The sequence below is a fragment of the Acanthochromis polyacanthus genome, chromosome 6 (assembly GCF_021347895.1).
Source record: "Acanthochromis polyacanthus isolate Apoly-LR-REF ecotype Palm Island chromosome 6, KAUST_Apoly_ChrSc, whole genome shotgun sequence".
Classification (NCBI taxonomy): domain Eukaryota; kingdom Metazoa; phylum Chordata; class Actinopteri; family Pomacentridae; genus Acanthochromis; species Acanthochromis polyacanthus.
The window spans coordinates 28,069,582-28,082,124 of NC_067118.1; the positions used below are offsets into that span (position 1 = coordinate 28,069,582).

The 12,543-nt window shown below is 43.9% G+C and overlaps 1 protein-coding gene across 6 annotated transcripts in view; it reads right to left on the reverse strand.

Moving 5' to 3' along the window:
- The window catches only part of camta1a (calmodulin binding transcription activator 1a), a 289,846-nt gene that overhangs the window by 62,555 nt on the left and 214,748 nt on the right, over positions 1–12,543 (reverse strand). For all 6 annotated transcript variants that reach the window (XM_051949098.1, XM_051949101.1, XM_051949097.1 and 3 more), the window contains one exon: positions 2,341–2,412. In XM_051949098.1, the coding sequence (XP_051805058.1) occupies positions 2,341–2,412 (72 nt within the window). The remainder of the gene's footprint in view (positions 1–2,340; positions 2,413–12,543) is intronic.

Below are 12,543 nucleotides of genomic sequence, written 5' to 3' on the forward strand. Positions count from 1 at the left end.
GTCTGCAATAAACTGCCTGAAAAGAGATGTAAATCTGAGTTCCAGGAATGCTTGGTGCCAAAGGAAAGACATGGTTGCGAATACATGTTTTTGCTGGGCAGCAGAAGGCCCTCTTATCTTTGAATGAGTGGATGTTTTAGTTGCACACATGTAGCTCAGAGATGTGATAAGATCTTCTGAGCCGTGCGAGAGGTGAGGGCAAAAGATTCACTAACCAGTTGTCCTCAGTTGATGCTCTACAGTAATAGGAAAGTAAAGTTGAGTCAGTGAACTCCTCAAAGTTTGATAGGGGTTTATGTTTGTATCTTGCAACTGGCACAGGGAGAGACTAGAAATGAAGGTTGTAGTTTTGAAAACTGAGTGACCCAGTGTGACCTCAGCTCTGTTATTTACTCTATGTGCAGCATGTAAACATGTTACTGAATGCCCACATGTGTCCTTCTGTTGGGTATGTGTCAAGAGTAACTTTGGACTGACTCACCCTGGACCTGTACCTGTGTTTCATCCTAGCCATGCTCCTTTAGGGCTGACTTAGACTCAGAAGAAGGAAGGAAGGAAGGACTATAGGTTCAGATTTTTTAAAGCTGTCTTAAAACAATACCATCATGTCCATATGTAAGTTGAAGCAGTTTTCATCTTTGAAAAAGTTCTTCCTTTCTATACTGGCCCTAAGAGATCCTTTGTTCTTACAATTCCATATCAGCGATGGGAGACAAAATCCACACTCCTTGCTCTGTGCAAATGTGCATTTCAAAGTTCAACTGAAGTTAATATGAGGATTCAGCAGTCTGGAGTGGTCAAGGGCGTCTTCCAAAGGTACAGCATTTAGTAGAAATTCCCTTTGTATCACTATCCTAACTCTACAGTTCATTAAAGCTTAGTCACATAGTTTACTTTGTCACTAAGCAAACTGTAGTACTCCACAACAGGAATATTAGACAAAAAATGAAGACCACAGTTGTGACCTTTGATAAGAACCACTTGAGTCGATGTTTCATGTCAGGTTCAGCTTAAGTTGGTTTTGCATATTGTCCCCAATCACTTACACTGAAATGATGACAGAAGGGCATTTCACTTAGTATGGAGAAGAAAAAAGATGACAGCAACCAGTAACTATTTCAAAATACATTATAGACCACAGTAATAGAGAATATGTGGCTCTTTCCTTTAAAGGAGTCCTCAGTACCACTGCTTCCAGAAAATCGACACGAGATTACTTAGACTTTTTAATCATGTTCTGTACTTCTAATCATTTGGAAAATACATTTAAGTGGAAACAACCTAAGTGGCTTTGCTGATTGAAGTCAGAAGAGACAGGCAGACGCCTGCTTTTTGTCACTAGAGTTGTTATTACTGCCTGTCACACACAGTGCCAACACAGTGTGAAATAGAAATAAACATTTGTTTGACAGCTTTGGTTTGCTGTGGGAACACTAATTATTTTGATTAGTATTTAAGCATTGTTAAGGCCAGTTTTTCTCTTTTGTCTTTTTGCTAGTGGCCTGCTCATTGAATCGAATGGGGAGTTTGTTAGACTACAAATGGATATGTCTTCTGGGTCTATTCAGTACAACAGGGATGTTGAGACTCGACAATTCTTGTCAGAAATTATAACTTAGAGAAATTATATTACAGGCACAGTAGTCAAAGTGTATTCATCTCAAAGATACTTTATCTTCACATATTTTATCCAATAATATACTGTATTCAAGACACAGAACTACAGTTGGATACCTAGTTAGAGAGATAGAGAAAAATAAGAGGCTCCACAAACCCTTATTCTCCGTGCATGTGCTTTATGCTCCCCTAAAACTGTGTGTGTGAATGGCTGTATCAGGCACCTTCCAACAATAATGGCTGCCATGCTAAACGAGACTGATGAGATGTATTGGGTAGGTGATCAAAGGACTACTATTTACAGCCACTCTCAGCCTGCAGACTTGACGACCCACAGTAAGCACACTATACTGTACAGGGAACCTCTTCCATCATGCTTTTACTGCCCATCACTGTGGCTGTTAGACAGGGGAGATGGCAAAGCTTTTAGCAGACTGAGATACCGTCCTCGTGCTGGACGGCGTGTATGGGCAATGCCATCAGAAAAGTGAATGACTGGGAAAGATAAGGGGAAATGGGGGCTGGGGAGAGAAAAGAGAGGAGAGGGAGGGAGGTGGTGGAGGGATAGGTTGATGCCTGCCTGCTGGCTGTCAAAAGAAAATGCCTCGGTTTAATGGAAACTGATATCATGCAGCTCATTCAAGTTCTTCTGGATAGCCAGGGAGAGTCTATGAGTAAACTAAAGCATGGTGAAGTGCAAAGGAGGAGAAAAGGAGTTCTTACCTGGAGCAGCCAGTAGCACCGACGGTGGAAGGTGGGGATGATGGAGGAGTGGACGTAGCAGCCATACAAACACTGAAAGATAGAAGAAAAAGGGACAGAAAGAGGACATTACACTACAGTAAAGTGCAGGAAATAGGGTGACCTCTTAGCTGACCATGACAGCTGTGATCTTTGAACCACTGACCTCTTCCCCCCATATCATAACTCCCACATGTACCTGCTGGCAGATGGTCAAGCTATTGTTCTTGAAAACAAAGACAGTGACCTGGAGGAAATAAACTGAATGAGGTTAACCAGTAAATATCTCAGCACTGTCGTAGCATCACCACATGACTCCTTCCTTCCTTTCCTTTCCTCTTCTCCACTTATATCCTGTCCTGCTTGGAAAGAACCCATGACAGAATGATTCAGGGGCTCCTTACTCCAACCCCCACTCCGTCACCCCGCAGGGCACCCCAGCACATAACTAAAAGCACAGTGTTATTAATATCCTTATCGTAAACAGATAATACTGTGCCTGGGGCCTCGTTAGAGCTCGTAGAGCTAGGCAGGGCTGATAACACCTCCTGGTATCTGGCAGAGGGGCCAGGAGACATTTTTCACCAGCCTTCAGCAGAGGCAAAGCACCATGCACTGAGGAACGGGAGCAAGGCAGCACTTATCCTCCTTCCATCCTCCATCCTGCTCAATCCTTCTCTGGGAGACTCACGGCCCTGGCTCCCAGGTGACCTAGAGGGATGAATGAGCTTGTGCTTGTTTACAGCAGCAAAAAGAGTTTCCACCACTCTACCCTTGCCAAAGCCTCACCAACCACGACATGGGCTGTGATTTTGTGCACTACAATATTTGAGAAAGGCAAGGGAATGGTGGATTGCTCATAAGATAGGAAGCATGGCTCTTACAAGAATCCAGCAAATAAGCAGGTTGAGAGAGCAGAGCTTCACTCCAAGCCTCTTTGATATCAATGTTTGATTAGAAATGAGGAGAAATCCCAGCTGGCATGATACATATGCAGTTAGTACAAATGCACATGAGCACCCGCACTTACTCAGACACACGCAAATGCAAATACTGACACAGCTTCGTTATTCATCAGTTGTATATGTTCAGTGAGTTTAGCTGGGTTTCCAGGAGGGCTGTGGGAGCAGTGGAAGGCAGTGGTGAAAGGGGCAGGGAGAGAGGTAGGATGACATTATGTGGGGAAACTGAAGCCCGTTGCTGGGAGGACCATGTGATAAATAGGTGCCTTGAAGTGTGTTATGTGCTCGTCTTGTTTAAATAAACTCAGTTAAAAAGAGCAGGGTTTGCAGAGGAGGCGAGTCTGTATAAACACTTATTTGCCAATATCAAACTGTCTGATTAATTATCCTACAGCACACCTAGTCAGACTAGGCACAAGGATGAAAAGACAAATTATATATCTAAAAAAAAAAAATCTCACACAGATGTACAAACACATCTGCGTGGCTGTGTGTATTCAACGCATTCACATATACGAGTCCTGTGACCAATTCACAAACAAAAGTCACATCAGCGCTGACTGTTTCTCCAGGTGTTCTATTGTTCTATTCACATCTTTTGTGCACTGATTTCAATACTACCAAACTCTGCGTGTGAGAGTTTGAGAGAGTGAACCCATGCAGACTGCCTCCTGTTCTTATTTTTTTTGCTGTACTCTCATCCATTACAGCTGTCTGAAATAGGATGTATGCCTCCTCCCACACCCATAGCTCTGCCATCCATTACTCTACGCTGGCAACGGACAGACACTTCCTCCCACACCCACAGTGAATTGAACATCACATTACTACAGTCAACTACAACAGCTACCGACTCACACATTTCTACTGTGCTGTTTTGTGAGTATTTATGTCATAAACTGTACTGTGCTCTCTCCAGGGATTAGTGATGCAATAAAGTACACTGGTCTATAAGGCATTAAACTGTTTATGCATTTCACTAGTCATGTGTTGCAACAGATTTGTGAAAGGTGCTTACAAACAGAAATGCCAACATTGTGTCTTTTCAAGACTTTTAAATTTCAACACCGACGCTGACACAACTCTCCCTTCGCATTCACTTTCACAACGCGCAGAAAATGGCAGACTTTTAAATGCGGTTTGTGTGCTAAGAGAACTCGCTGTCTTGTTAATTCAGATTACAGAGCATTTATTAATATATCATGGTTAATACTGCTCTAGCCTAAAGAGCTTGGCCCACTGAGAGCGAGCTGTGGTGTGTGTCTGTGCAATTGGATGGTATAACGCTGTGGCATGATCCACTGGACTGACAGGTGGGCCGGTGCAACAGGCCTCTGTGACTAGGGCGACTAGGGAGTGAATAAATTAGCCCCCAGGCTGCTTTCCTTTCCCTCTGTTTACTCCATTTCTCAACCACACAAAGCAGCGTGCCAGACAAACAAGAAGCTTAAAGCATAACACAACTGTTGCACCTGTCAGTGCCGATATACAGTAGGCATCAAACACATTTGCACGCAGACGTAAGCTTGTGAACCCTCACTCCTTCATAACATTCCCACCAATCCACTCCATCTCTCTCACACACACAACACATACACACACACAATAGTACACTGAGCTCTTAAGTACAAAATTTCATCCACTCATAAACGCATAAATATTCACACAAAACAGACACATAGCGTTGCACTCATGCACGGCTTTATGCACACTTACACAAACAATCACAATAGACCAAGATACAAAACCAGACCAAGATACTTTTTAGAGCAAAAGCATGCCCATATACACAAACCTCATCATACATGAGCGCTTATCAGTAATTCAAGACGGATATCAGTTACTGGTGTTTCTGCTGCTTTCTGCATGCTGAGCGTCTGGGTGACAAAGTGACGGCAGCAGAACCATTATTTGCTGTCTTTGGGCTGTGACAGATGACAGCACATCACAGGGCAAGCAATTAAACCATAATTACACACACATACACACATACCCTCTCACAGAAAGTGTAGTTTCCTCGTGTGTAATTTATATGAGCTTCAGCAGTCAAACACAGAGCAACACGACACGCAGAGGTACACGTGCTAAACACATGCACATTCACAACCACACACAGAAAAGTATTATTAGTATGCTGTGGTGTGTGCAAATGAGACACAACAGAAGAATGATACCAAACAGTTTATAGAAGAATTTACAAGTAGCGCGTCCATAATGTATTCATGCGCTGTCAGTGCGGACAGCAGGAAAAAAGAGTTACAGCGGCATGTGTCCTCCAAAGTCAAACACTGATGCAGCAAATTTATTTGGTGTTGTCACTCAAGCAAGTGGCCAATGCAATGAAATGCTGGCATGACCCAGTGTGTTATTGCCTGGACCGAACACCCTTCTCCCTCAACTCCCATCCCTCTGCCCCCCTAAGGGTGTCATCTCGAGCAGAGCCGGATCGCAGTTCACACAAGGCAAACCGGCCAGACGGTCTGTCTTAAATAAAGCCTTCAGATATAGAGGCAGAGCTGCCACTGGCTACTTGTCCTGCCTCTGGAGGCCACCACTGCCCCTGGCCTGCCTGTTGCCCTGGCGACACCTCACTTACATTCATCCATCATGGCTGACAGGTGTCAGGCACAGCGAGAGATGGGCTTGTAAAATGCAAAGTCTGTGAAGGCAAAACTGGCAAGCAGACACACAGTTATAGTGAGACTGAGAGAGAGGGGAAACTCTCTCATTAGACCATAATGATGTGTGAAGACAGTCCTAATCAGAGCGTGGCACCTTATTTATGTTGGCAATTTGCTGTTTTCCTGCCGTGATGCAAACGTCCTACTGTCAGAGGCTGCCACACATTTGTCTTTCTGTTGGATTGTCAGCCCCACTGGGAAGAGCACACATGCACACACTCACATACTCAGACCCAGGAATATGCATATACATGGATAACTTGCATAACGTTTTGTAAAGAACCCTTTTGCTGACGACTTTTTAAATTACATTCCCCCTATCCAGCTGTCTTCTGTCATGTCCAGCCAACTCTCTCAAGGATAATTTTATGACTGACTCATGTATGACTCATGTGTCGTCTAATGTTTTCCTTGCAGATATTTGTTCACACATATAACCACTCTGGATGTGAATAATCTGCAGTTGGATCTCATACAAATTTCTCAGCGCTCGCTGTATTGAATAACTTGCTTTGCACTATTATACAGTTGTTGACATGGATATCCACCTGGTAAAGTCACTTCTGGCTCACTGCTTCATTAGATGGAATGTATCATTTTGTGCGTGTGTGTACTACTGTTTGCGTGCATGTTTGCATATGTCTGTTCACACAGATGCCTGGGGCAGGTGATTCAGCCTGGGGCACAGTAGCATAAATAGAGCTCACACTGCAGCCAATCAGGCAGCACTATCAAACCCCATCCGTGGCAGGGACGCAAAATCCATACTCAATAGAGATTCATGGACCATGCAAAATTCAAACTACCCTGGCCATTGACAGCATCCATGATGACTATTGATCAGCCAACGATTTCTGGCTCCATACAGATGTGATTAGATGACTTAGGGCTGAAAAGTGCCACTTCCAGTTTGGAGGATGAGCTCATTTTCGACTGATATCGTAATGCTCTGCATTTCACCTGCCTGCTTTACAGTCAGCCACTCTGCTCTGCTCTCCCCCAGTCATTCAGCAGGAATCAAATTATCTATAGTGTCTGGTAGGATGGCACTATGCCCAGAATGCCCATAATATACAGTATATCGCTTGCATTTTGGATTCAGAGAGAAATACACAGCTCTGGCATGGCACTGGCAGAATGGTGGTGGTTTTTATCCCAGCTACTGCTATCTCTACTAAGATTCTTCTTCTTTATGTGCCTTTAAATAAGCCACAACTTGTAAAATTGTAACAGTGTAATTCTTGAGTGCATCTGAAGACTTAAGCAACGGTTGATGAGACATTATACATAATAAATCAAAAGAGGCTTAGATTTATCTCCCCAGTCCTTTCGTTGGACCAGCTGCAGCCTCTAAATCAGTCAAAACTGAGCGGGCTACAAAATGAATTGGCAGGCAGCACCCGAGCTGAAGGGAAAAATGGAAAACAAACCTAAATTCCTCAACAAAGCAAAACAAATGATGCTCTGGAAAAATGCATGTGTTATGGAAATGACTGGCTCTAAAAATAGCATACTCATTGTAAAATAAACACAAACAGTTGATAAACAGGCCCTGAAGAGGAGAATTAATTAGCCACGCTGGACGTGTAAACACAGCCATACATCAAGTTCAAGAGGAAAACAATAACAGGACTGAGGCAGTTAGAAAGAAACCCCTGACCACTTGCAACATTGAAAGCTCCGATTCTGTCTTGCTTCATTCCTGAGGCTAAGGAAAATAAGAAATTCAAGACAAAAGAGAGGAAAGACATTTTAGGAAGGAAAATTCTGATGAATTTGGGTACAGGAGCTGCACCGAGCACAGGGAGAATAGGACATGAGATACAAGAGGAATAGAGAGACAAAAAGACAAGGGGATATAGAGTTTATAGCTACGCTTTTGCACATGCCAGAGGAAACTCAGGCACATGCCCATGCACGTCTGTCTCCCTGACTGAAGACACAGTGTCTGTTGATGCTAATGCTAGCCAGCTGGGCTCACGGCCAAAGGCATTAAGTGGAATCGAATTCCACCAAACTAGCTTTAATCAGCAGGTTTTTAAGGTTAGAATTACTTTCCCTCTCCTCCAGCCTGCTTGCCAAGGTTAAAGCAGACACAGGCAGGGGCTGGGCTCAGCTAATGGGATGGAGGGGTGGCATGGGGCCTACGGCATGCCACCATACTCCAACAAAAAAAAAAAGGCACACAACACACAGAAGTGCAACTACAGCGATGCACGTTGGTGTATGCCAAGTCTCACTGCAACAAACGATATTTCACATACACCTACATATACAGAAAAACAGTTTTACATAAAGGTGACTGTACTGAATGTGCACAAAACACAGTGAGGCAAACACAAATATGCAGATCCTCTCAATGACACACAGGGCAGAAGTATATAAAAGGAACAAACACAAACAGATCACATAAAATGTATCTATCCTGCAAGCAGCATCATGATGCAAAAAACCCCAAAACAAGACAAAAAACTAAGACAAATTACACCAACACGACTGTATAATACAGCACAATATATGATATGGGTTTTTGAAGCTTAACTCTAAGTGCTGTATTGACAAATGCATCCTACATTTCAGTTAAGATGATCCCGCTGCAAATGGAGGAATATACATACATATAAACACACCAAATAAACAAACCTTGTCCAGTTTTGTTACTGTAGCAACATCTACTCTGAATGCAGTGCTGCATAAAGGCCTATTCAGTTAAAGTAAGCCAAACAAGAATGTTGAAAACCTTTACACAAAAAAGAGAGGTGAAATGGCTGGAAGAGTGAATATATCAGGCTGTTTTTTATACTTCACAAAGAGCCAGTCGAGGTCTTGCCTTGACCTCAGCCTACTACAGCAGTCGACACACTGATGCCTGTCAACAAAAGAAAGCTCAGTAAACCTTGCAGCGCTTCTGTCAGCTTCTCAAAAGTCAAACTGTGTTTCTATAGTACCCACAGTATGAGAGGAGGCCTACAAATGTGATGGTAACAAATGTTCTCTTTCCACTTTCCTCATGGATTTCTTTATTTCTGATCTTTCTCCTTTCTTTGCATGACTTCGCTGCACATATAAGAAAGTGGCTTTGCATTGGAAGATGTATTACAGATGAAATTAGCTCAAGTCATGCCTTTATGTTTCAAATGCTACTAGGCTGTCTTGAGAATTCGTATTTGAACGCAGTGTGTTTTTACAAAGCAAAATAGCTTCGGTTACAAGTCTGTGTGATGTCAGGAAATTATAAGAATGTGAGGCATGACAGTTTACAAATGGATGTTAAGTATATGTGGAAAAGGTAACATAGCAAATGGAAACCAGTCATTATCTGAAGACACCACTTCCTTATCACCTAACCTTTGAGCTGACCTCCAGATTGCCTGTCTAGAACAGACATGTAAAAATGTCTTGCAGAAAAAAAAAAAAAAGAGTAATGAGCATCTGTTTGCATTACAAGCCTGGCGCTGTTGACCACGACAGCCACTTCATTCCATTAAAAGTGGAGTAATGGATACAGCAATCAGGTTATCGAGCCACAGTTTGAAGACACGAAGTCAGAGGTCATGTTTTAGCTGTCATTTTGCATGGGTAGGAAACGGCTGAGTCGAAGAAGATTTTCCCGCACTTGGTCTCTTCCATTGTGCTTAGCCAAACCCAAATGCGTGTGCTGGACAACAGCCAAGAGGATATCAACAGAGAACGTGGATTTGTATTCGCCTGTACCTTAAGTTACAGACGTAACTATACACACGAAGTGAATGGTGAAATAAAAACGGAACTCGATAAAAATCAACACTGTCCTTAAATGCTGGTGTGTCCTTATTTGAATAATAAATTAAAAGCAGCATCACATTATGAGACATTATGATGTTGCTTATTAAACATAGATGGCATTGTTTGAGTCCGTATGACCGCCCATTAACCTTTGCTTGTGTGAGCTGAGGTAAGGATAAAAGTGGCACTGTGTGGAGAAGGGGAGCACGTCCTCTGCATTAATGAGAGCAAACATCCAACCCACTGTTTTCCCCCTAAAATACACACACGGCAGAGACCTGCTGAAGATGACATCACAGCCTCAGCTTTCACGCTGTGGGTTACGCCAGGCAGACAGGCTGCCTAATTGTAAGAGAGAGCCCAGATTTGTAATGCTGCACCGTTCTGTTAGGGCTGATTAGCAGAGGCTCACGCCTTCTCCACCCGCTGTGATCTATAGGCACTCCAAATTTCTAATATCTCCGGTGTCAGCAAGGAGGAGCTGAGAGAGACTGTAAATCATGACAAGTCCTACTGAGTGGAGGAGAGAAAAAAAGAATAGATGGATAGAGAGAAAGACAGAGAGTGAGCATCAGAGAAAAATATTCAGCTAGTATGGAAACATACAAGGGGGGGGAGAGGGACAGAGAAAATTATTGGGGAAATGAGGTGAGGGGGAGAGGGACTACTGCTCATATAGAAGAGAGAGGAGCACACATCAAGGAGACATGAGAGAGTCAGGGAGGAAAGAAGAAAGGAGAGGAGAGGAGATATGATTACCAAGGAAACAGCAAGAAAAAAAAATCCTGCTGGGGAGAAAGAGACAGAGCGTGTGGAGTAGACAAAGAGGAGAAAGAGCATAGGGGGAAGAAAGAGAGTGGGAGGACAGAGAGACATAGAGAGAAAGACAGAGAGAGGAGAGGATAGAATGAATGCTAACAGGGAGCCCAAACCCAGTACTGAGGCTTTATCCTTCACAGGCGGAGGAGCAACAATCGCAAACACATTTTCTCTCGCCCTGGCCCTAAGAGAGATAAAAAAGCAATTTGTATTCTATTCCTATTCAGCGTCGCTTGGCCTGTTTCTCTGCCTGCATATTTGTAAACACAGCTTTGTCAGAGCAGCTTAATCTTCCCAACACAAACACAGACTACAGGAAGGAGGGGCGAGGAAGGGCGAGCAGGGAAGAACAGTGATGAGGGGGGACAGGGTAAAGGACGAGTAAGAGAGAGAGGAGCAGGGTGAAAAGGGTAAGAGGGCGAGGATGGGAGGGGAGGTCTGAGGAGCAACCGAGGGTCAGATGAGAAGTCGGTCAGGGCATCGAGGATCAGAACTCGTTTCCGTCTCTGCTGCAACAGGATGTCTCTGTGTCAAACTCTGAAAGACCCACTGTGTGACATAAAAACACACATATACAGCATCCTCTGACTCACTCACCCCTCTGTCGTCATCTCTACCCACTGGTCGAAAGTCCAACAGGCCGGATTACAGACAGAAGCAAACGAACAAGCATCAAATCATCCCTCATCATATGGCCTGGATGTGACAGATGGAAGAGGTGGGCCCCTGTGCTTCCTTAACTGTCACCGTGCTTCTATTTAGTGCTTATGCTGCACATTTAGCCTGTCATCGACCTTCCAGGGGTGCACTTCCAGGTTTCAGGGGAACCAGAGTCCATGTTCTGTACAGGCCAAATCACACAGTCATGTGAAAGGACAAACACATCTACTGAAACCAATTATACATGAAAGCAGTGAGACCAAAATAGAGGGCAGGTGAGGGAGAAAGAGAAGCGGCTTGGAAGTGGCGATCGTCTGGGTGCACATTCGTTCACGGAGGCGTGAAATTAGGCAGAGCGACACCTGCCAATACACATTGCATTGAGGTGCGCGAAGTTCACCCCGGTCTTTGGCCCTACCGTATCGCTCTGTATATCTTTCGCTTTCTCCCTCATTCTGTTTCACCACTTTGAGATCTTTTTATTATGGCCCACAGTGCCCAATTAAAGACTGATGGCTGCCCCATCCACTCCCAACACTGCGGGGAAGATGGTGCTCCACTTCAGAGCATGGCAACAACCTTCATCAGCTTCTTTTCTATCCCCAATCTCTTCACCCTTCCTCAGTCCCTGCAGAACCCCGCACATGCAATTTGGACAGCTGGGCTCAGCAATGGGATTAGTAGGATTGAGAAGAATGACACTAATGACATCGATCATACAGGTACTATGGAAACTGCAGCAATATTCAGACCGCATATGCTGCTTCTCACGCCATAGTCCCTGTGCAGACCTGCAAATTCAACAATATGTCAGACAAGTTCATTTAAAATAATAACATTAAACAGCCTGGACATTAAGTTGTTTTCTGTTAACACACGCACACGCCCTCTCGGCCTGTCAGAGTTTATAAAAGGTCAAAACATCACACTGCAAACAGAAGCGTGTTCCAGAGCTAGACAGATAACCAGGCTGATACAGTGAGGCACACACAGGATTGACAAAATGTTGCCAGAATGCCAAGCTAACTTTGCTTCTTATTTGCTGCTTTCAACAAGTGTTGACCCAAGACAACACTTTCTTCGTGCAATATTAATCTGTCTGAAGTCTAAATTCCACTGTCAAAGAGCTCATTGGCAAAAATATTTGCCAGCGCGTATACTTGTGCCTATGTGTATGTGGGGAGAGCCCTACAGACAGAGACACAGCCAAACACACAAAAGACAGATTTGGAGAGATGGGGATTGCCACAAACAGACAGAGAGACAAGCAAAGAAAGACAGGGAGAGCTGCAGACACA